This window comes from Lissotriton vulgaris, chromosome 6 (assembly GCF_964263255.1).
Source record: "Lissotriton vulgaris chromosome 6, aLisVul1.2, whole genome shotgun sequence".
In the NCBI taxonomy this organism is placed as follows: Eukaryota; Metazoa; Chordata; class Amphibia; order Caudata; family Salamandridae; genus Lissotriton; species Lissotriton vulgaris.
Genome location: NC_141694.1, coordinates 94,156,924 through 94,181,505, shown reverse-complemented (window position 1 = coordinate 94,181,505; position 24,582 = coordinate 94,156,924). Strand labels below are relative to the sequence as shown.

At 45.1% G+C, this 24,582-nt stretch overlaps 1 protein-coding gene across 2 annotated transcripts in view; it reads right to left on the bottom strand.

The window, feature by feature from the left end:
• The window catches only part of LOC147706850 (exportin-5-like), a 2,308,032-nt gene that overhangs the window by 2,005,958 nt on the left and 277,492 nt on the right, over positions 1-24,582 (bottom strand). For both annotated transcript variants that reach the window (XM_086926017.1, XM_086926018.1), the window contains exon 8: positions 7,944-8,038. In XM_086926017.1, the coding sequence (XP_086782143.1) occupies positions 7,944-8,038 (95 nt within the window). The remainder of the gene's footprint in view (positions 1-7,943; positions 8,039-24,582) is intronic.

The window sequence follows — 24,582 nt, the reverse complement described above, 5'->3', positions numbered from 1 at the left end:
ATCGCCCGATCAACAAAAACGAAATTACTCACCTTTGACCAGGAGAGATCCCAGTGCTGGATCTTTTTGCCCAGCACTGACCCTAAAAAGTAAATACAACTGTGATTTTCAGTTAACTCAATTTCCTACCATAGGATAACATTGCCTGGTTTTTGCCAGAATTTCTAAACTTACAAATATTCCTTAAGAATCACCTGTGTAACAAAAACAATTTCTTCCAACTGTTTACAGGAAATGCACCAGGGCTGAATCTAAGATCCAGCCCCGAGTAAGAAAAGCCTTTGTAAAGTGATTTTATTGCATTTACTTACAAACGTCCCATTAAGCTCAATGTTATTATAGTGTTGACAATTGTGTTACATATTGCAACAACTGTATCTATTGCATTTTAAAATCTATTGCAATTTGAAAGTATTCAATTGCAACACCTCATTCTGAGAAAGTATTTTTATACCTACTTGTGGTTCTAAAATAAAACAACCATATATTTTTATACAAAACAATTGGCCTAGAGTTCAATTCTTGAGTGTGTGAGACCAATTGCTGACTGAGTACGTACAACAAATGCTTTACACTGTCCTCTGATACTGCCTTACTGCTTGACCAAGCTATCACTTTAGAGAGTATGGTTATATCTAACTTTAACCTCTGTCATACCTCTGGGGACTGTGGACTCTGTGCACAGTTTGGTGCAGTATAGACAGAGCCACTTTCTTACACTCGTCGTGTAAGCCGACCGACGGGGAGAAGTCCAAGAGCGACGATGATTCTTTGGCTTCTTCTTGTGCTTCGACTTACCCGACCTAGGGTGCGAAGACTTCGAAGACTTGGAAGAGTGATGATGGCTCCCCGACCGGTCCCTCGACCTCCCTCACAACTGGAACCTTGAATGGCGCGGAGCCGACTGCCGGCGCTCAAGAAGCTTTCGGGCCGCTCCTGCAAAGCCTTCGGAGCCATGGACCGTAAGTTGGAGCACAACTTGGGGTCGTGGTCACGCTCCAGGCAAAAGAGGCCCTCGAGGTGCGGATCCGTAACCGACATCAGTCGGCTACAGGAACCGCATAGCTAGAATCCGGGCATCCCTACGTGCACCAGGATTCAAAAAAGACGTTGACAAAAGTCGCTCAAAAGATCAGTCAAAAAGTGACTGGAGGTACCGCTCACATCTGCACTTGCTGGCGCAGAAAAAGAAAGAACTGACGTCAGCGCGCAAGGGCGGTGTCTAAGTAGCTCCTGTGATGTCAACCTGGCGACCACGATGCTGACGGATGCGGAGCTGACCGACGCCACCTTGCGACATGCAGAGATACTGCTGATGAAAATCTTTCCGAATCCAGTCAACACCTGGGGGTCATTCTAAGGTAAGGACTCTATAACTAACATGTTTCTTTCAGATTTCACATTCAAGGCAGGTGCAAAATGTGAGTTGATCGAGCTTTTCCCACTCAAGAATGCCTCCATGAATTATCTGGACAAATCTTTGTACATGTAGAACAGCTTGAAACTCGTTAATCCTCATCCCACGTTCTGAAACAGCAATGGCTGTTAAAAACAAGCAAGACAATACTGCATTAATAGTTTTTTTTCCTGGTCTTTTTTATTTACAAATTGAAGGGATGTGCTTCAAGAATTGAACCATTCTCACTCACAAGAAATAGTGCCAGGACAGTTTAACGAGTCTGCAGTAAAACAAGCCTATAAAACAGAAATCATCTCCAATAGTTCAAGTTCAAGTTCAGGAATTTGTATAGCGCACTACTCACCCAGAAGGTCTCAAGGCGCTTGAGGGAGGGTAGGTGCATTACTTATCGAATAGCCAGGTTTTTAGTTGCTTTCTGAAGGAGAGGTGGTTCTGTGTAAGTCAGAGGTGAGTGGGGAGAGAATTCCAGGTTTTGCCGCTAAGTAAGAGAAGGATCTTCCTCCCATGGTGGATCTGTGGATGCGCGGAATTGCGGCGAGGGCTTGATTGGATGATTGTAGTTGGCAGGTGGGTGTGTAGAAGGACAGTCGTGTGTTGAGGCATTCGGGTCTTAGGTCGTAGAGGGCCTTGTGTGCGTGGGTGAGGAGACGGAACGTTATTCTCTTGTTGACAGAGAGCCAGTGGAGATCCTTCAGGTGACCGGAAATGTGAGCATGACGGGGAATGTCCAGTATAAGTCTGGCTGAGGCGTTTTGGATGCGTTGGAGTTTTTTATGTAGTTTGGCTGTGGTCCCGGCGTAAAGGGTATTTCCATAATCCAGTCGGCTGGTGACCAGTGCGTGGGTGACTGTCTTTCTTGTTTCGGTGGGGATCCAGCGGAAGATTTTTTTAAGCGTGCGTAGGAAGTTGAAGCATGAAGATGAGACGGCGTTGACTTGTCTGGTCATCGAGAGGGAGGAGTCTAGGATGAAGCCCAGGTTACGTGCGTGATCTGTAGGTATGGGTGCTGTGCCCAGGGCCGGTGGCCACCATGAGTTGTCCCAGGCAGAGGGGGATGATCCTAAGATGAGGACTTCCGTTTTGTCCGAGTTAAGTTTTAAACGGCTGTTCTTCATCCATTCGGCTACTTCTTTCATTCCTTCGTGTAGATTGGTTTTGGCGGTGTTTGGGTCTTTGGTGAGGGAGAGGATCAGCTGGGTGTCATCTGCGTAGGAGATGAGGTTGTGTTGGCGCGCGATGGATGCGAGGGGACTCATGTATACGTTAAAGAGGGTGGGGCTGAGTGAAGATCCTTGTGGTACACCACAGATGACTTCGGTGGCCTCTGATTTGTATAGAGATTCATCATCTTCAAATCCAGGCACCTGTGGAGAAGGCTTCAGCACTCAACGCTCAACTATTTATCAGCCAGTAATTGCAAATCATCTGAACTTACCATGCTTTGTGTGCTCAATATATCCCAGGACATTTTCAGAAACTTCACATTTTATAACAAAAGAAAAACAAGATAGATGTTCTCCAACAGGATTAATATGACACCACAAGACAGTCCTGCTCAACAACCCTTGCAAAGGAAGAAACATAGATTTTTTGTAGAAGAATTAACTAGAAAGAGTTAAGCAAACAACTCAAACATTCAGAGTTATACTCGGTCGTCATTCAATGATGGTCATTAACTCATATCTATGGCTCTCATTCAGCCGTAGATGCTGGTTACATATATCAGTAAACCAGAAAAGAGTGAATTCTCTTCATTGTGACTTTCCAAAGCCCAAGGTCCACGAACGGCCCTGAGCTTGGAAGCTTTATGACTTCTCACAGTAGTACAACCAATGTAAACAAGCATTGTCATAGCCAATAGGTCTCGCCTTTGGGACCTTATAAGTGTTTAGCCATGCAACAGTTGATGTTGTTGCACCAAGGATATTGTGCTGCATAACTAAATACTTATAAGGTCCCAAAAGTGCGACCTATTGGCTATGCCAATGCTTGTTACTTTTTGTTCTTGGGGGAAACCGGGTTAGTGGCAGGAGGGTCAAGGGTGAATGAATGAATGAATGATTACGCATTTGTATCGCGCATGGCTACCCGAAGGCATCCCAGCATCCCAGGGTGAGTGTCAGGGAGGTGAGGAGTGAATACCAGGAGGGACAAGGGTGACTGTCAGGCCAGGGGGATGAAGGGTGAGTGTCAGGGAGGTTAGGAATGAGTGTCAGGGAGGTTAGGAATGAGTGTCAGGGAGGTTAGGAATGAGTGTCAGGGAGGTTAGGAATGAGTGTCAGGGAGGTTAGGAATGAGTGCCAGGGAGGACAGGAGTGAGAGCCATGGAGATGAGACGTAAGAGTCAGAAGGGTCAAGGGTGAGTGCAAGGGAGTGGAAGGGTGAGTGCCAGGAAGGGAAGTATGAGTGCCAGGGGCTGGAGTGAAGGACTAGTGCCGTGGAGGTGAATACCAGGTCAGGGGCATGAAGGATGAGTGCCAGTGAGATGAAGGATGAGTGCTATGGAGGTGAGACGCAAGAGTCAGGAGGGTCAAGGGTGAGTGCCAGGGAGGGGAAGGGTGAATGCCAGGGAGGTGCAAGGGGTGGCTGCCATGCCATGGGGGGGGGGGTGAAGGGCTAGTGCTATAGAGGTGAAGGGTGAGTGCCAAGGAGGCGAGTAATGAGTGCCAGGAGGGACATGGGTGAGTGTCAGGGAGGTGAAGGATATCTGCCAGGGAGGGGGAAGTATGAGTACCAGGAGGGCGAGTGTCAGGGAAGTGACAGTTGAGTGCCACAGAGAGTCAATGCTGAGTGCCAGAGCAGGAGATGGGTGAGTGCCAGGGCCGAGGAGTGACTGCCAGGCCAATGGGGTGAATGGTGAGTGCCAGGGAGGTGAGGGGTGAGAGACAGACCCAAAACAGTAGTGAGATGGTCTAGAAGGAGGTGTTTTGCTGCATGTACTTATGCTCGTGCTCTAATTTATCCTGAAACCTGTATGGCCTTTTATTATTCAGCAGATGCTACTGTTAACATCTGCAGAGTGCAACTCGAGAATCCGGCACGCTGCATTTAACGGCTAGAATTTAATCTGTGTGGAAATACCTTACCTGTTTGATGACGTGCGCTGTTTAATCATTGTAAAAAAATGCAAGCTTCAATGCAAGCTACACACACATTCTGAATGTTTTTTCCAGCAGAACCGAACGTCTTATTGCTACATGAATAAAATATTGGAAAAGAAATAAAAGTAGAAAAAAATACAAATCGACGGATGTGCCTGTATGGAGAATTGCAAAAGCAGAATACAACAATATGAGCATCCCTGGTGAGATTTAGACGAGAGATAGCGTTTGACAGAGAGTGTGTGTGAGCGACAGTGTGAGTGTGTGTGAGCGCAAGTGTGCATGCGTGAGTGTGTGAGAGAGAGAGAGAGAGAGCGTGAGCGAGCGGCAGAGATTTGTGCTTGTGCTAATGCCCTTAATATCAGCCGCGGGCAGGTACAAATGAATGTACAAAATGGAAAATGTCAGGATGGAACCAAGCTCTATAATAACTCCCATCTTTAAACATCGCATGACTGAAGATAACAAGTGATGCCACATGCAAGCAGCATCGCGATTGGCGGTCTTTACTTTTGAAGCACTACACTCGTCCTTTTGGTGCCATTCACTTTGCGGGAGCGAGCAGCGGCCATATGTTTGTAATAAACTTGGCCGCGCCGCTGCTCGCTCCTGCTAAGTGATGCTGCCACAAGCATGAGTGCAGTGCTTCAAAAGTGAAGACCGATGGCTAAAGGCCTTCCTAGAGCAACACATGCGCACTGACTAGGCGAGACCTAAAAAAGGGCTTTGTTTTTTGACTGGACGCTGAAAAGTTCGGTTGAGGTCTGGATGCTGTAAAGTTCGGTCAACGTCTGGATGCTGTAAACTTCTGTTTAGTTGCATTCCTGTTGCCTGGCTGCTCGAGGAACAGGTGACTGCTCCCAGCAGCCACTGTGCTACCCTTTGCAAAACATGATACAAGAAAATGTTCAAGTCTGTCCTTCAGGGATCACAGTTGGAAGGAGAAATATACAAGGAGGAAAAACCTCCTTCGCAATTTTATAGATCCCGAATACAGTAATGTAAATGTAAATGTACATGTATTTATATAGCGCAAATCACCGACCCGGTATCTAAGCGCTTGCTTAGGGAACCCGTCCTGGTATTCCCCTGTCAGATACCCCGGCAGGGTATCCACAAGGTGAAAGCCAGGCATCCCACCGCAAGGGGCCGTTGTGGAGATTAAGCAAGCTATTGCCCAGAGTCGCAGAGTGTGAACCCATGAATCAAGTAGGCACCAGAGCGAGAATTGTCGAGTCCGTGGACATTTTAGGACTCAAGACCACGCCGAGCCGGGAATTGAACCCTGGTCCCGGGCTGACCTCTGCTTCCAGGTCTGCCTCCTCTAACCAGTGAGCCACACTTCTCCACAGTTGAAGATTTTATTGAAGAGAATAAGCAAGGCACCAAACTCTTTGTGACATAAAGAAGCAGGAAGAAAGTAAAGAGTGAGCTACAGGTGAAGCTATCCAAAAGCTGGTCAAAGCCAGGAGCAAATATCCGCGGCAAAAATGATATCAAAGGAATGAAGAAAGTGGTGACAAATATGGAGAGAGTGAGCCACTAAGCATAACACACCAAGACATGTCTTTGTATGTATCACAGTGGCAGGAAACAGCATCACAGGAAGAACTCACCCCAGCCTTGGATTGGGAAAGACTGTTTCCACTATCTTATACAGCTTGACCACGCCCCCTTTCAAGAGCGATGCCATTCACCAGATAGACAAAGAAGCAGCTTAATTGTGGCATCCTTCAACCAGAGAAGCAATCTGCATTCACGCCTCTGAAATCCAAGTTGAGGGATCCAACTAACTCACTCCTCACCCCTTCCAAACAGCAGCCACCAGGAAGGTGCCAGGGCCGTGCAGGCTGTGGTGCCTCAGGAGATGTGGGTTAATGCGAGCGGCTCTTACTCATCCATGGCTCACAATGGTCCTTTCCTTCTACAGTCTTCATATAGGGAGAACAGCCTACATATGTCATTTAAATAAAGTTCCCACTAAAAAAGTTCCAAACTTCTGAGTCTGCTTAGCCCTTCCAAATTATGGCGCAGGCTGTATCTATAAACAGTGACAAGGAAACCACCACACTAGTCTGTCCAACAGCCCTCTAACCCCTCTCCAAGGTATTTTCCACATCACGGCCATCCTGACCAATATACCTGGGCTTCCCTCACCAGGATGGAATTCTTTTTAATGGCTTTTATATAATTTTCAAGGCTGCCACAGTAAAAAAGACACACTGTTTGGCCAATAAAATCTTTTTTGTAGCCTTGCTGAACCAAATCCTAGGCTGGCTCAAAGTTCAGGTAAAGTACAAAATCTGGCAAACAAGCATTCATGGGTGGGCGTCAAATTTTGGGAAAACTAGACCTGTATTTGAGACATTGCAGAATTCATAAAAACATAGAAAATCTACCAGTTCAAAACTGTCATTGCTCTATTTCTCCTTATCATATTTGCCCTCAGAAAGTGTCAAAGATCGTAATCTGTTGACATCCCTATTTATCACCAGGTATAAAGTAACTGACAAGGCATCTCTCTATTGATATGAAGCAACACAAGGTATCCCTTTTCAAGGAATTATGTTATAGGTAAAAATCTCCGTATATAAGAGATTACCTAAATATGGATCATGTGCTATGTATCCATATAAAAACGGTGATGGATCAAGCCCTGATCGGTTGACTGGGTATGAGTGTTCTGTTTAATTCAGATACTCTGTCCATCACCACCCCCTTTTCTGAATCGTTTTGTCCACCATAAGCGTGGAAGGGTATACTCAGATGTGAGTCCCTTGCTCATTGTACCATCAGGATTCAAGCAAGCCGGGCGGAAGACGGCTGTAATGCCAGAAACCGGTCCCCGGAAGCTTGTTTCCTTTCCAGTAAAATAATTGGCTTGGTAGTTTGGTCTGCCCTGTTCCCATGATACACTGGGCCAGGGACAGACTAATTTGCATGTAGCCAGGTTCTGAGCTGGGATGGTGCAGTGAGCTAAAAAACGGTGATGGATCAAGCCCTGATCTGTTGACTGGGTAGGAGTGTTCTGCTTAATTCAGATACTCTGTCCATCACCACCCCCTTTTCTGAATGTATCCATATAAAGCACATGTTCCATATTTAGGTAAACTCTTATATACGAAGATTTTTACCTATAAAATAGTTCCTTGAAAAGGAATACCTTGTGTTGCTTCATATTGTTCAATCCGTCCGTTTTCCGAGTATCAGGGTACCTCCCTTTATTTTCTGTTAATTCTTTATCGATATGCATCTCTGTTACATATATATTCCTTCCTCCACAGTATGCCTTAAACTTACTGTCTGCCCTAAACTCTTGCTGCTTTATCCAGAGGTCTAGGGCCCTTAAGACCAGGCCCGTCCTCCATAAACATCCTATATAAATGCTACGTCAAAGGAAAGCTTTAGGAGAGGGTACTCACTGTGCAGAAGAGAAGATGTATGGTGTAGAAGAATCTTCAAACAACAGAAGAAGAGGCTTTCTGTCGGGAGTTCTGCCGGGACTATATTTAACAGCCTGGACATAAGCAAGGAAAGGCATGGTCACATATATATTGACACATTTAAACTACATTGCATAAACAAGTAACAGTACCTTCATGCTCATGTTATGGCAGAAAATGTTTGGCGTCCTTGGTATGATTAAAATATATCTACAATCACCAAGGAAGCATCATTTAAGTGGGTCTTGGTAACCAAAGAATTTGAGTGAGCATTTTTTTCTTTTTCCAAGTAAATACTCTTAGAGTAGGAAAAACTACTAAAACAATATAGCCAATGTAAACTATGCTCTAAAATGAAAAGACCCATCTCCAGCATCAACGAATGCCTTCCTTCATAAGTCCCCATATCATTGTCAGAACAAGCATTGGAAATGCAACAGGGCTCGCATTTGGAAAGTTTGAGCTATTGGTCTTATAAATGGATTTTTTTTTATTTATGTGTTATTTTTTGAAATGGCTAAATTAATAGCTTTGTCATTTACAATGCCAATAGTTATAACTTTTGCAAATGTGACACCTATAGCATTTGTAATGCAACATGTTTTGTATTTATGTGACTTAGATGTATTGATGTTACAAATAACACTGGCTTTTAATTTTTTTAAATAATTAATTTTTAAATAATTTATTTAATTAGTAATGGCAATAGCTTAAACTTTTGTAAATAACTTTTGTGAAGATTATGTTCAGCGTTTTTTATTGTGACAAAAATCTAAGAACAGAAGTGAAATGTTAACATCTTTTTGTGATTTGTAATAAAGCGTGAAAGCTTGAAAACAGCTTGAAACATTGAAAGAACATATTTGAACCAGTGATGCTGTGGTTGCGCTGAGTGATGCTGTGGTTGCGCTGAGTGATGCTGTGGTGGTGCTGAGTGATGCTGTGGTTACGCTGAGTGATGCTGTGGTTACGCTGAGTAGTGTGTGCATCGGTGGAGCTTAGTGGGTGCATTGGTGGAGCTGTGTGGTGGGTGCATTGGTGGAGCTTAGTTGGAGCATCGGTGGAGCTGTGTGGTGGGTGCATCGGTGGAGCTGTGTGGTGGGTGCCTCGGTGGAGCTGTGAGGTGGGTGCATCGATGCGGAGCTGTGTGGTGGGTTCATCGGCGGAGCTGTGTGGTGGGTGCATATGTGGAGCTGTGTGGTGGGTGCATCTGTGGAGCTGTGTGGTGGGTGCATCTGTGGAGCTGTGTGGTGGGTGCATCGGCGGAGCTGTGTGGTGGGTGCATCGGTGGAGCTGTGTGGTGGGTGCATCTGTGGAGCTGTGTGGTGGGTGCATCTGTGGAGCTGTGTTGTGGGTGCATCTGTGGAGCTGTGTGGTGGGTGCATCTGTGGAGCTGTGTGGTGGGTGCATCGGTGGAGCTGTGTGGTGGGTGCCTTGGTGGAGCTGTATGATGGGTGCCTCGGTGGAGCTGTGTGGTGGGTGCCTCGGTGGAGCTGTGTGGTGGGTGCATCGGTGGAGCTGTGGGTTGGGTGCATCGGTGGAGCTGTGTCGGTGGAGCTGTGTGGTGGGTGCATCAGTGGAGCTGGGTGCATCGGTGGAGCTGTGTCGGTGGAGCTGTGTGGTGGCTGCATCGGTGGAGCTGTGTGGGGGGGTGCATCGGTGGAGCTGTGTGGTGGTTGCATCGGTGGAGCTGTGTCGGTGGAGCTGTGTGGTGGGTGCATCGGTGGAGCTGTGTGGTGGCTGCATCGGTGGAGCTGTGTGGTGGGTGCATCTGTGGAGCTGTGTGGTGGGTGCATCTGTGGAGCTGTGTGGTGGGTGCATCTGTGGAGCTGTGTGGTGGGTGCCTCGGTGGAGCTGTGTGGTGGGTGCATCGGTGGAGCTGTGTGGTGGGTGCCTTGGTGGAGCTGTATGGTGGGTGCCTCGGTGGAGCTGTGTGGTGGGTGCATCGGTGGAGCTGTGTGGTGGGTGCATCGGTGGAGCTGTGTCAGTGGAGCTGTGTGGTGGGTGCATCGGTGGAGCTGGGTGGTGGGTGCATCGGTGGAGCTGTGTCGGTGGAGCTGTGTGGTGGCTGAATCGGTGGAGCTGTGTGGTGGGTGCATCGGTGGAGCTGTGTGGTGGGTGCATCGGTGGAGCTGTGTCGGTGGAGCTCTGTGGTGGCTGCATCGGTGGAGCTGTGTGGTGGGTGCATCGGTGGAGCTGTGTGGTGGGTGCATCGGTGGAGCTGTGTGCGGGGTGCCTCGGTGGAGCTGTGTGATGGGTGCATCGGTGGAGCTTTGTGGTGGGTGCATCGGTGGAGCTGTGTCGGTGGAGCTGTGTGGTGGCTGCATCGGTGGAGCTGTGTGGTGGGTTCCTCGGTGGAGCTGTGTGGTGGGTGCCTCGTGGAGCTGTGTGGTGGGTGCCTCGGTGGAGCTGTGTGATGGGTGCATCGGTGGAGCTTTGTGGTGGGTGCATCGGTGGAGCTGTGTCGGTGGAGCTGTGTGGTGGCTGCATCGGTGGAGCTGTGTGGTGGGTGCCTCGGTGGAGCTGTGTGGTGGGTGCCTCGTGGAGCTGTGTGGTGGGTGCCTCGGTGGAGCTGTGTGGTGGGTGCATCGGTGGAGCTGTGTGGTTGGTGCATCGGTGGAGCTGTGTAGGTGGAGCTGTGTGGTGGGTGCATCGGTGGTGCTGTGTGGTGGGTGCATTGGTGGAGCTGTGTGGTGGGTGCATCGGTGGAGCTGTGTGGTGGGTGCCTCGGTGGAGCTTCGTGGTGGGTGCATCGGTGAAGCTGTGTGGTGGGTGCATCGGTGGAGCTTAGTGGGTGCATTGGTGGAGCTGTGTGGTGGGTGCATTGGTGGAGCTTAGTTGGAGCATTGGTGGAGCTGTGTGGTGGGTGCATCGGTGGAGCTGTGAGGTGGGTGCCTCGGCAGAGCTGTGTGGTAGGTGCCTCGGCGGAGCTGTGTGGTGAGTGCCTCGGCGGAGGTGTGTGGTGGGTGCCTCGGTGGAGCTGAATGGTGGGTTGGCAGGCGCATTGGCAGAGGTCGAGCCCTAAAAAGGGGAAAAAAGATGGCCACTGTGATTTTGAAATGTCAGTCACAAGAGTAAATGCACCAGATTCTGTTACATAAGAAATCTTGCATTAGCAAAATGTGGCTGAACATTTAAAACAAATTAAATCCCAAACCCTGGAGTTTAGGATAACATCTGGTTCAATATAAAAATGGGTCGACAGTGGTTGTTCCTTAAAGCCTCCAACAAAGCTACAAAACAGGATAAGTTACATCACACCATGGAGGCCAATATTTAACTGCTCGAATCGGAGTTGCTGACATGCTAGCCCATGAACTATGGATCGAAAGGCATCTGGGATCTGCGCCTCAGCCAAGGAGAGGACACGGGGCTTCCAAATAGCCAGGCATTGTTTAAGAGCAAACTAGTAGCCTGGCAGCTGAAATTTGTTCTTCTTCCAAAACATCAAAATACAAAACGAGTCTGGGAGAAGGCAGACAAGCCCTCGGCATTGCTGTGGTGGGGAGTGGGGGCGCGGAGACGCATGAAGGGAAGAATAGAGGAGAGTAAGGGTGACAAGACGAATGGGGAGCAGCAGCCTTTGATGTGCTGGCCGGCCGTGGGCAGTGAATAATTAGGGGAGGAGAAATGCCAGAGCGCACGGGTCGGTTAACTAATGAGGCAGTAAAAAAAATGCGTTCTGAATTAGTGAGACTGTGGCAGAAGTGCAGGCTACCCGGCTCTGAACTATCCCCCAAAGTGGATCCTCACACTGCCCTCCAAAGTCCGGCCAAGGAACACTAACAAAGGGAGCTAAGCATGCATGCAGAGAGGCGAGTGAGAGACTAGCGCTGCCTGCTCCGTAAGCATTAGAAACAAAAGTGCGTGGCAGAAGTACAGGCTACCTGACTCTTCGCACGCATTTTTGTTACCAAGGAAAAAGTAGCCAGTAAATAAAAGAGAAGTATCCAGAGCCAGGAAGAACAGTGTCAGGGCCATCATCAGACAATGCTTTACAGCAGAAAACCAGGCCACCAGACTGAAACTTATTAATCTCCCACCCATGAAAAGGAAGTTTACTATCTGGTGTGTTCTTTTTGTCAATGATAGGCCATTCACTCATTTACGTGAATATGTACTTTCTTCGCTGGAGTTTCTATGAGCACAATGAATTCGATCATATCAAATTAAATATCATGTAGAACAGGCAGCAACAGACCTATTTTATTTGAGTTTTATGTATAAAGTGTGCTGCAAATTAAACGTGTTTGGTGCATAAGCTCAGTCCTTATGCACCACAGCAAGAATATCACAATGAAGGAGGGGTCCAAGGAAGCATCATCAACTCTGTATTGGTAGATCTGAAAAGGAGACAGTGACCCTCTAATATAGGTACACATATATGACCGACATTTTAATGAAGGCCATGGAAAGTCATCCGTCATCGCTTAACCACACCCACAGGTTACCAAGCCCTAACATCTTCAGCTCCTGTGTATCGTGGATGTCAAAGAGGGACTCTCAAGCCTACACAAGCCTTGTGATAAAATCAACCTTGTTGATCTTTAACTGTGCAAACACATGGGGAAGAATTTCTCCTTCCTTTGAACCTGTGGTGTATGCTCTGGTCCTTCAATCCGTCTATACAATTTATTTTTTAAATGAATTGTGAGCTTAAGTTATTAAAAAAATAGGTTGAGGCAAGGTGATGTGCTCAGTAAAATTATAAACATTAAAGGGGTCTCTGAAATACTCCTAATAAAGTACAAATGCTAGTTTTCGTTTTTATGCACTAGCATGACTGAACAATATTTTCAATAATAGGGATTATTTAAAGTAGGTTCATTTAATTTGCAAAAATGTTAAATACGTAGTTCATATAATTTCTATTTCCTAATCAGTCAAAAGGAGGAGTGAGCGCTTAGGGCTGGATTAACTGCACAGTTGCCTGTAAAATATATTTTAACAATTCTTGAAAATATATATAGTATGCGCTTTGACTACCCTCCCAGAAGTATCACCTATCTGATGTATCATTGCACCTCCTACGAAGAGCTTGCTTTACCATACATGAGCAAAGACTTTAATACCTCAAAACTACAATGAATCATACCACACTTTTTTTTACCTAACAGACGTATTTTAACTAGAAAGAAACATTTTGTTGTGTTTTCCGCAGCCACTTGCATTATTAAATGTTTTGTCAAGACTCGAAATGCACACAAGAGATCCACTGGCTTTGCCAATGCTGGTTTCAGCGGATTCTACTCGGGCGTGTGAACATTGATGGGGTGAGTTGTAGTACAGCGCGGGGCACGACATTAGGCAAATTATAAATGCAGAGCTACGGAAAAAATTATTTCATAGCAGGTAAAAGAAACTTGTTGGATAAACTAGTTGGGCAGGAAAGGCGCGGCCTATGCTCGACAGTATGAATGAGCCTCTGCTGGTTGCAGCAATATTGCATCAGACAGTCTGGGCTGAGGAAGCAGCAGCACCGTCAGCACCCGATGCCGCATATAAGCAGTAGCGTAGAGACAGTGGCTGCCTGGAGGAGGTTACACAAAATGACAGTTCTAATTGGATTCATACAAACTAGCATACAGATTTTCGTGAATAGCCAAGTTAAAAATAGTTAACCGAGCACCTAAACGCCGCTGCTATAAACAAGCATCAGAGAACATAAAAGGAGACACGGCCTGGCGGCCGTGAAACTGAAAGTACGGCCGGCCGGCCGTGAATAATTAGGGGATGAGAAATGCGCTGGATAAAAGGAGACACGGCCTGGCGGCCGTGAAACTGAAAGTATGGCCGGCCGTGAATAATTAGGGGATGAGAAATGCGCTGGGAGGAGAAATGCAGAGCGCACACTGAGAAGCTTGTGGGAGGGAGGCTGGGCTGCCTTTGATGTGGTAATGCGAGGCAGGCAGGCAGGCGGCTGGTGGCATTGTGCACGCGCTTTTTAGGGCTAGGGCTTGCGCTTGCGCAATGACCTAAAAAGCGCACATGCACTGCATGGAATCGCCAGTGGTTAAACTCTGGATAAGCCACTATAGAGCTTCGCCAGCTATGCGTAAGCGCATCAGCAGGCGAGCCCTAAAAAGGTTGAAAAAGTTAGTAACCTAAAGCAGGGATGTATGAAGCTGGCTCTCTATATACTATACCAAACAGAAGTACATTGTATCCCCAAAGGCTTTACAGAGGCTAAAGTAGATAATACTACTGCTCTACTTTGTAGTAGTGTGGGCGACCAGTTAGGCCTATCAGAGGGTAGTGTTAAGCATTTGTTGTACACACAGTGGCAATAAATGAGATACACACTCAATGAACGAATCCAAGACCAATTTATAAAAATTATCTTTGGTAATATTTATTTTGTAGAACCACAAGGCAAATATGTTTTTCAACAGAAATACTTTTCAGTTTCAAAAATGGACACAGTACAATTTTCAGACTTAACCTAAGGGAGGAAGAAAACATTCAGTATAGATAGGGATAACATAGACTTACAAGACCAGTCTTCTGAAGTTAAGGTCAGTAGAGGGCAAGGTCCAGTTCAGTACCAACAGTGCACCACCTGCGGCACAGGGGCGGCTGGGTGCACGGTGCAAGTTCAAGGTCATTTCCCCAATGCAAATCAATGGGGATTGGGGGCAATCGGACAGAGACTGCTTACAGGTACGTAAGTAAGCAGGTTTCAGGCTCAGGCCAGGAGGCCAATTAAAGGGAACCAACAGCTGCCGAGGTAAGCTGCAACACTCGGGGACTTAGAGACACCAAGGTCTTCTTCACCAAGCTAGAGGGTGGGCGGGTGAAGGGGTGTCTTTTGGCATAGGAAACAGCTTATCTGAGTAGGTCGCGGTTGGGAGGGTCTCCGTGCAGTGGCTGCAGGTGACGACGAGGAGGCCAGGAGGGGTCAGCTCACAGTGGACTTGGACTCTGGAGCACTGGGAAACCTCGCTAGAACCAGTAGGCCACTTGAACTCGGCCAGAGGCGTCGGGTGCAGACAGGCTGGTAGGGCTGGGACCAAGTCAGTAGTTCTTTGTAGTCTTTTCTACTAGTTCGACTCTGTGGCGTCTGGCTCTTTTGAAGTTGTCAGGAACTGAAGTTCAGGGTCTGGGGATGCTACCTAAATACTAGATTTAGGGGCGTTATAAGGACGTGACAGGTAGGGGCCAATGGGCTCTTTACCTGGGGTGTCTACACCCACTATTATTCCCACCTTTTGTGGGAGGGGGACATAGACCTTGCCCTGATTTGATAAGTCTCACCATCGTTAAGATAGTCGTCACTGAAAAGTGTACTTCACCTCGCCACAGGTACGTGAGGGGTAGAGTTGGCAGAGGGGGGCACATCCCCTATTCTTTCTCCCAGCTCCTCCCGCCAAAAGGGGGTGTGGACAGGAGGGACTAAAGTTACTTACATGTAAACTGTGGTTCTCCAGTATTGGTACCTTTCATAGATTCACATGCTTGAATCCTTCCCCATTGTCGGAGTGGGAGTCCCACGGTACATAAAAATAGCAATACATATGCATAAAATAACCATATCATAGGTAAATTAGAACCAGGAAGTAAAATGGCTAGAAGTTAATAGGAAAAAATCTTCCTCTTTCATGACTCGTCTGAGTCATTATATATAGTCCAAACTACAGCCAATCAGGCGACAGCCCCCTCCAGAATGTTCTCCTCAGAGGCTCAGGCTCTCAGATTTTCCAGTACAAGTGTGATATAAGAGTAAAAGAGCATAGGAGAGCCTATGAGGGGAGGTGGGTGAGATCGAAATTGAATCTATGAAAGATACCAATACAGGAGAACCACAGTTTACAGGTAAGTAAATTTTGTTCTTCTCCAGTATTGGGGTATCTTTCATAGATTCACATGCTTGAATCAGAGCAGAAAGCAGTAATTCCATAATAATGCTTGTGAGATCATCAAAGAAACAGATATATAAAATATATATTTATATCAACACCTTATAAAATAAACATATGTAGATCTGTAACAATATATAAATATAAAAGATATGTACATAAGAATGCATCAATGAGGAGGAGGGAAGAACAGAGGCTCACCTTATTTAAATAGATTACGGAGAACCGATTGTCCCACAGACGTGTCTGCATTGCTGGCAGCTTCCAGACAGTAGTACTTGGTACAGGTGTGCCTGCTGGTCCATGTTGCAGCTCTGGAGATTTGATGAAGAGGCACACCAGCAAAGAGAGCAGTAGAAGAAGAGATTGCTCTAGTAGAATGTGCTCTCGACAGAAAGAGATCGCAGCAGAAATTCAACGGGCAAAGGACTGTTTGAATATTGGGTGTCCTTTTGCATTTTTCCATAGGCTATAAAAAGCTGATCAGATTTCGAATTGAGGATGTCCTTTGTAAATAAATTTTTAGACATCTTTTGACATTAAGAGAATGTAAAGTCCTTTCTGCAGGTGATTGAGGATTAGGAAAGAAAGTCTTTAAAATGACCAGTTCATTGAGATGGAAATCAGAAGGTACTTTAGGCATAAAAATGGGGTTAAGGCGGAGCAATACCGGGTCCCTGGTGAATTGAAGGAAAGGCGGTTTAGTAGTAAAGGCTTAAATGTCACTGACTCGCCTGGCTGACTTGAGAGCCAACAGACGAGGCATCTTCCATGAAACAAACTTTAAATCAGCCCTATGAATAGGTTCAAAGGGGTGTTGCATGAGTTGTGACAGAACAATGTTAACTGCATGCGCGCTAGCGGATTTTCCCGCTGTGCGATGAAATTTGAAAATCGCGGGTAACGTGACAAAGCCAGCTCGTCGTCCGGGTAGCGCAGGTAACGCCCATGACGAGCTGGCTTTGTCACCAGCATCGAAGGGGTTAAGATGCCAGGGTGGAGATGGGAGACGGATGGGAGGAAACAAACGAAACAATCCTTTGAAGAATTGTTGAATGATCCTAGAGGAGTAAAGAGAGTGTGAACCATCCTGTCGGAATCTTGAGATAGCCGCTAAGAATACCTTAAGAGTAGAATGGGAAAGGCCTGCCCTTGCCAGATGTAAAAAGAAAGGCAAAAGTTGTTCTGGTTTTGCATGGATTGGGTGAATGTTGGCGGCTTGACACCACAGGCAAAATCGCTTCCACTGGAGCATGTAGATTTTGTTTGTGGAAGGCGCTCTAGCGCTAGCTAAGATCTCCCTGCATTCTGAAGGAATGTCTAAGTGAGCAAATTCAAGGTGTTCAGGCACCACACCACTAAGCACAGAGATGCAGGATCCGGATGGCAGATCTGCCAGTTGTGAATGGATAGGAGATCCGTATTGGTTGCAACTGAATGGGATCGCATTTGGATGTAAGGAGGAGTTCGGTAAACCAGAACTGGCGAGGCCACCTGGGAGCTATGGGAAGTAGGCGACAAGGCTCTTTCTTCATGTTCCGTAGCACCCTGGGAACGAACGGTATAGGCATAGGTCTGCGACCAGTTCATCAAAAAACGCGCTTGCCCGCATGAGTCTTGTTGGGGAAGCCATATTTGCGTAGAATGGGCATTTGCGGTTCAGACTGGTCGTGAACAAGTCCAAATCGGGTCGATTCCACTTCTGAAATATACGATCCAATGTTGGTTGATGGAGCTCCCACTCGTGGTTGAACGCTGTTGATCTGCTGAGGGAGTCCGCGAGGATGTTGGATACTCTCGGGACATGGACCGCTGCCAGAGTTATTCGATGTTGGATAGCCCAATCCCAGATTTGCTGGGACAGCAAAGTGGACATCCCTCCTTGTTTGTTTAGGTAGTGCATACTTGTGGTTGTATTGTCCATGCGGATCAACACTGATGCTCCCAGAATGATGGCGCAAAGAGATTTTAGAGCCAGAAAGATCACTAGCAACTCCAAAAGGTTGATATGCCAAGTCCTCTGATGAGCATTACATTTGCTGTTGACGGAGTCCTTGAAGGTGCGCTCCCCACCCTTCAAGGGCTACTCATCCTAATGCAGGGTGTCAGAGCGCCTTACATTACACTTAGGTGTTCCAACCTACGTGCCGTCCCGCCGTTCAGTCTACCCGGGACTCAGCCCCTTGCCAGCTGCCACGATTCACTCAAGCGCTGCTCCCTCGCCCTGGACTTCCACCCCACTCCTCATGTGAATCCATATAGGTGCAGATCAATACACTGGACCGCGCTCCCGGACCCACTTAGAAGCACGTCCTGTTGCCTCCTATTACAATCCAGTCAAGTAGACGCTGCCGCCCCGACCGGCTCTCAAGGCACCCGAGACCCAGGGTGGTGCCCATTTAGCACTCAGCAAATTTGACAACCCCGTCCTGAAGACGATCCCTAGTAAAGAGGATCAAAACGCCGTCGACACCACAGCGCAATTGTTTGGCGTACTTCTTCCGTTTGGCTCACAACAAAATATGGAAAATAATGAATGCCATTGATGTAAATTGTTATTCTTTGAGCCACCACTGTATATAGTTTTCTACCATTGTTCACCTTGCACCGCTAACGCTGTTCACTCTGATCACTTGCGTCGTCACCTTTATCCACTTGTATATATCACTATACACCAAGTGCCTTCGGATTGTCATATGATTCTCTCTATACAGTGCTGCCTTAACTGTATATCCCTATGTAACTGTGTTCGATATATTTTGGCGATTAACAACCTTAAGACAAACCAATTGAGTCTCCTTGTTTCCTGTTTGTGTAATGCTTCCTGCATACATGCATAACTGTCTTTGAACTGATACCTGTTGAGATATTGTTTTTTACGTATATTACATCACACTTACACATTATGCATTGACAATAAAGCCTATAAATGTGTAGATCAATGTACAAGATGTATTACCAAAGAGAGTGAGAGTTACAAGGTGAAGGAGTCACACATCCTTCATAGCTTGGTGTGCTATATTAGAAGGATTACAATTTATGAACTGCGAGTAACATAATTATTTCTTTATTAAAAGCAGTAACTCACCTACTACATAAAATAAAAGATCTGTCATCGGCATGTTAGATGAGGAACATTGCAGGAGATGCATTAACCCTCTACGCTTCTTTGATACAAAACAGGTCTCTCCAGCAAATGCATTACCCTCCAAAGTAATCTTGCAATTACTATTGTTCCTTGGGATTTACAGGGCACTCAAAGATCTTTGCAGCAGGTGACTTAACCCCATAGGATATTTTAAAATGCAGAATTTTCAAGCAATTAAGTAGAATAGATTTCCAACAATGTTTCTCCCTGTTGCCATCTTATTTGCGGTACAGTTTAAAAAAAATAAATGTATAAATTGAGGCCCACATTTTGCATCAGGGTTGTGTCACTTTTTTGGCACAACCCAGACACAAAATCTAATTTGTTAAATCTCATATTGCACTCAAATGTACTCATGATAGACCTGTGAAACGTGTGTGAAGTGTTAAGATCTGATGTCACTTCTTGTGATGTCAATTCCTGAGATGTTGTGCTGTAATGTCAAGCACCATGATGTCACTTGCATACTGCCTAGCTTGAATAGTTTCCGCACTTCTTTTTTCAGGACGTGTGCCCTACCATTTAGTAGGACAATAACACACGGAGAACTCTTAAAATGACTGACTTAGAGGGTTTGGTTTGCAGCAGTTTTTCTTTTACAGGTTTCCACATTGACTTTATCGGATAGTGTTTCAGGCTACCATTGCGACAAGCACTTCTGCACCCGGACACATAAGGGCAGGTAAATCCAAACTGCTGGTGGTTCTTTAGACCTTGCCCCTAATCACCTTAAGTCAAGAAGAGTAACCCTGAAAAAGTGGTAAGTGCACCAATGCAGTGAATGTTTCTCCTATAGGATAACATTACCGCATTCGAGGCTCATGCCTCAAATCTGACAGCTGTGATTTTCTACTGTTTTCCCTGAAAAATCTATAACGTCTAATGTACTTACCTGATTCTGATGATTTTGGTGTCTAAAATTATATAAAATTCTGTGTTATTTTTCTAAATTGGACTCTATTTCTTCTTGAGTGTGTGTCTCATTTATTGTCTCTGTTTGTACAACAAATGCTTAACACAACTGTACTGATGAGCCTAAACTGCTCACCCACACTACTATAAAGAGAGCATTTGGGATTAATAATTTAAGCCCTGTAAGGCAATAAGGGTCGCCTGGACTTTGTACATAATGAACCTCAAACTTTCACGTACATAACATGCAGATGTATACACATATGTATATGTATGCATACGTTTATATTTGTATTTATATAGATATGCAGATGTATATATATGTTTATATATGTGTGTATATATATATATATATATATATATATATATATATATATATATATATATATATATATATATATATATATATTGCAGCTCCGTTGACGGGTGCCTCTCGTGGTGGCGCCCCACGTCACAAATTGCAGCTCCGATTGTCTCTCATTCCTCAAGAAAGAAAATCCGGCACTCGCAGGGAAAGTGTTCAGGTTAGTTTTAATCTCAAACACTCAGCAAACAAACGCGTTTCGGTTTTCCTTCGTCAGTGTCTACCATTGACACGGAAGGAAGCAGGTTTAAAAGCATTTCATCACATTTTGGCATGTGTATAGAAAGAGGACTGACATTAGGCCCCGTGAGAAGGTTATTTACATAGTGCATTACTATTTTCTTTACATATTTTAAACACTTTGGAAGGCAATATGGATGAAATACAATTTACGATTTCATACATTAATTTCAGACACGTTCAATACACAATTCCTGAAATTATTTACATTACGTATACATTTTGTATGGGTTGCCCTTTGCTGTGTTGTGGGTGTTATTAAGCCGTGGATCGGCATTGCTCACGGGGTGTTTTACTCATCATTTGACATTGTTTTCAGAGTCTATGCTTTTCCCAAATGAGATGTTAATTCCTCATTCCTATTCAATCCCAGAGGGGCCTTTGTCTGGAGGTCTATTATGTAACGGGATTCTAGCCTTCTTAATCTCCGTAATCTATCTCCGCCCCTTGGATCTACTGGTATGTGGTCTAAAGCAAAATATTGCAAAAGTTCTCTATTGCTATTGTGCTTTAGGGCAAAGTGTTTCGCTACAGGATAGTTGAAGTCCTTATTCATGATAGCACGTTGGTGCTCCGGTATGCGTAACTTGACATTCTTTACTGTGCTGCCTATGTACTTTAGTCCGCATGGGCACAGTAGGCAGTACACGACATGAGTGGTATTACATGTGAGAAACTTAGATATTTTCTTTTTCTGTCCTGACCCTGGAATTTCAAATGTAGTTTGCTTTTTGCTTTTTTTGCAGGCTCTGCATTATCCGCAAGGGAAAAATCCTGGCATGTCCTTAATTCTTCCTGTTGTTGTTATTTTCTCGGGAAGATGACTATGTACAATTTTGTCCTTGATGGATCTCCCTTTCTTAAAAGTAATTAGAGGAAAGGCTGGAATCTCTTTTCCTATAATTTGATCCGTCTTCAGGATGTGCCAGCTTCTTTTCAGAATGTTTCTCAGGTGATTTGAATCCTCTGAGAAAGTGGTGATCAATCTGAATTTTCCCTCATTTTTCTCATCCAGCTTAGTTTTCTTAACCTTTTCTTTTATAAGTTGGTCTCGGGGGATTCTTTCAACTCTTTTCAGGGTATTTTCTAGGAGTGTTTTGTTATATCCCCTTACTTGGAACCCGCTGATGCTGTCTCTTGTGGCCCTTGCAAAGTCTGAGTCTCTAGAACAATTTCTCTTAATTCTTAGATGTTCTCCATAGGGGATACTTCTGATTAGGGTCGGGGGGTGACTGCTTTCGGCATGTAAAACCGAGTTACCAGCTGTTACCTTTCTAAACAGTTCTGTTTCAATTTTGGTACCCGTCAAGTTTACTTTCAAATCCAGATAATTTACTGTTGATGCGTTAATATCAGCTGTAAAATTCAGATTCAATTCATTTGTATTCAAGTATGCGACAAACTCTTCTTTGGCAGAAGATTTTGTGGCAAACGTCAGTCCTCTTTCTATACACATGCCAAAATGTGATGAAATGCTTTTAAACCTGCTTCCTTCCCTGTCAATGGTAGACACTGACGAAGGAAAACCGAAACGCGTTTGTCTGCTGAGTGTTTGAGATTAAAACTAACCTGAACACTTTCCCTGCGAGTGCCGGATTTTCTTTCTTGAGGAATGAGAGACAAATCGGAGCTGCAAAATATATACATATATATATATATATATATATATATATATATATATATATATATTGCGCTCCAACTCCTCCTGATTAGTCAAGAAGACAAACAGCACTCGAAGGGGTATATTTTGCTAATCACGCTGATTTTATTTCGCGGAAGGGGCTCACACAGACGCGTTTCGGCGTGCTGCCTTCGTCAGTGTGTGTTACACCAAATGCATTACCGACATGTTAATAAAGCTTTCAGGTGATCATGAACATGAACATTGACAAAGGACTCTCATCACATTGCTCAAAGAGCGCGCCATCTTGGAATGACATTTGATGTGTCGTATGTCTCAACCAGTCAATAGAATTGAATTGAATGTAATACAGCCCACAGATGGGCAAAAGCTCCTTGAGAGCAGTAATGCATATGTTATACAAATTGTTCTTAAAATGAACAAAAGATCAAGCCGTGGATTGGCTAGTGTCCTTCATCGTTTCATGTCTACATTTCCATCTGTGTTCAAAAAATACATTTTTATTCCATGCTCTACGGAAAAGTTACTCTTGAAGGGAAAAGAAAGCTTGACAAACAGATACGATAGAATCTCAGCGGAAGGAGAGGCATGACATTATATTGCTACAATCAACTCATTGAATTAATCATATTGAGTTATATCTCTGTATGTATCTAGGGCTGTTAGTTTAAATAACAGTTATGGTACCATTAGCCTAGATAGCTAATTCAGAGAGAAAGAAAAGGCATTCGCCCATTGAGACAAAATCATAACCACATTCTGAGACATTCACAATTCATTTCTAATTCATGATTGCATGATTACTTTACAATTAGCATAATTCATGGATGCTAAAATGTTGTTCTCGAATTAGAAGGTACCAAATTTTCATCATTTAACAATCATAGTTTCAGAATAAGAATCAAATCAGATCCAATCGGATCTGATCGAAGTTTCAATTAAGAGTTACCAAAACAAATATCAAATACACAGAACAATAATGTTGATCAGGGGGACGGCATATTAAGAGATAAATTCCAGCTAGCTTTAGTCCACATTACTAGGTTGTGCTCATACAGTGTTCAAGTTCTTCATTCTTTACTGTAAGCTATGTCTCTTATTTACCTAGATGGAATGCCATCTCTTCCCCACTGTTAAGACCTTTAGGGTATTTTGTAGTGAGGTCTATTATATATCTCGACTCCAACCTCCGGAGTCGCCTCAGGCGGTCACCGCCCCTCACATTTGGAGGCACAATATCTATTCCAAAATATTGTAGTTTATTTCGATCCCGCCCGTGTGCCTCAGCAAAGTGGCGAGCCACCGGATAGGCCCGGTCTGCCTTGTCTATCGCTCTAAGATGTTCTAATATTCTTAGTTTAAGCTCTTTAATAGTACTTCCGATGTAGCGGAGGCCACACGGACAGTGCAAGCAATAGACCACATACTGCGTACTGCAGGTAATTAATTTGTTGATAATCATTTTTCTCCCTGTTTCCGTTATTGTGTACGACAGGACCCATTTACTACCTGCGCACGCTTTGCAGCGGCCGCAGGGGTAAAAGCCTTTTTGGTCCCTTAGAGTATTTACTCTGGGGGCAGGTTTCTCAAAGTGGCTAGTAACCAACATATCACCAACTGATCTTGCTTTGCTGAAAGTTAAAAGTGGGTGAGTCGGTAAGTCCTCCTTAAGTACATTATCAGTCAACAGAATGTGCCAGTTTTTATTAAGCATCATTCTCAGATCTTTTGCCCCTGATGAATATGGGGTATTAGCCTGAATTTCCCTTTGTTATTGGTTTCTTCTTTCCCATGTCCTCCCCGTGTAGGATTGGAGGTGAGAAGAGTTCCTCTCTTGATCTCCCTTACTTTATTCAGTGTCTTTTTCAGCAGTTTTTCGCCATACCCCCTGATCTTAAAACGGGATACGCATTCCGAGGCAGCTGCCTCGAAATCGGAATCTCTGGAGCAGTTTCTGCGGAGCCTCAGTAGCTCCCCATAGGGAATGCTATTGATGAGTTGGGGAGGGTGGCTGCTGCTGGCAAAGAGTGTTGAATTGCCAGCAGTCTCCTTCCTATATAGGGAGGTGTGAAGATGTTATTCTTCAATAAAAATTCTCAGATCCAGATACTACGCTGCCACCGGACTAACCGAACCTGAGAAGTGCAGATTCAAATTGTTGTTGTTGAGTATGTTTATATACTCGAGTGCTGTCTCTCTTCCACCGTTCCATACGATGAGCAAGTCATTGATGTAACGATGCCAGCATACCACGGTCCCCTCCTGCTCCCTGACCTTACAGCTCCTGGGCACCTGCTCCTCCCACCAGCCCACAAATAAATTCGCGTAGCTGGGAGCAAAGCAGGTGCCCATCGCCGTCCCTGACCTCTGTATGTATAATTGATTCTCAAATAGGAATATATTAAGGGTCAGGCAAAATTCAATAAACTCCAGAATCATGTTATTATGTCTGGCAA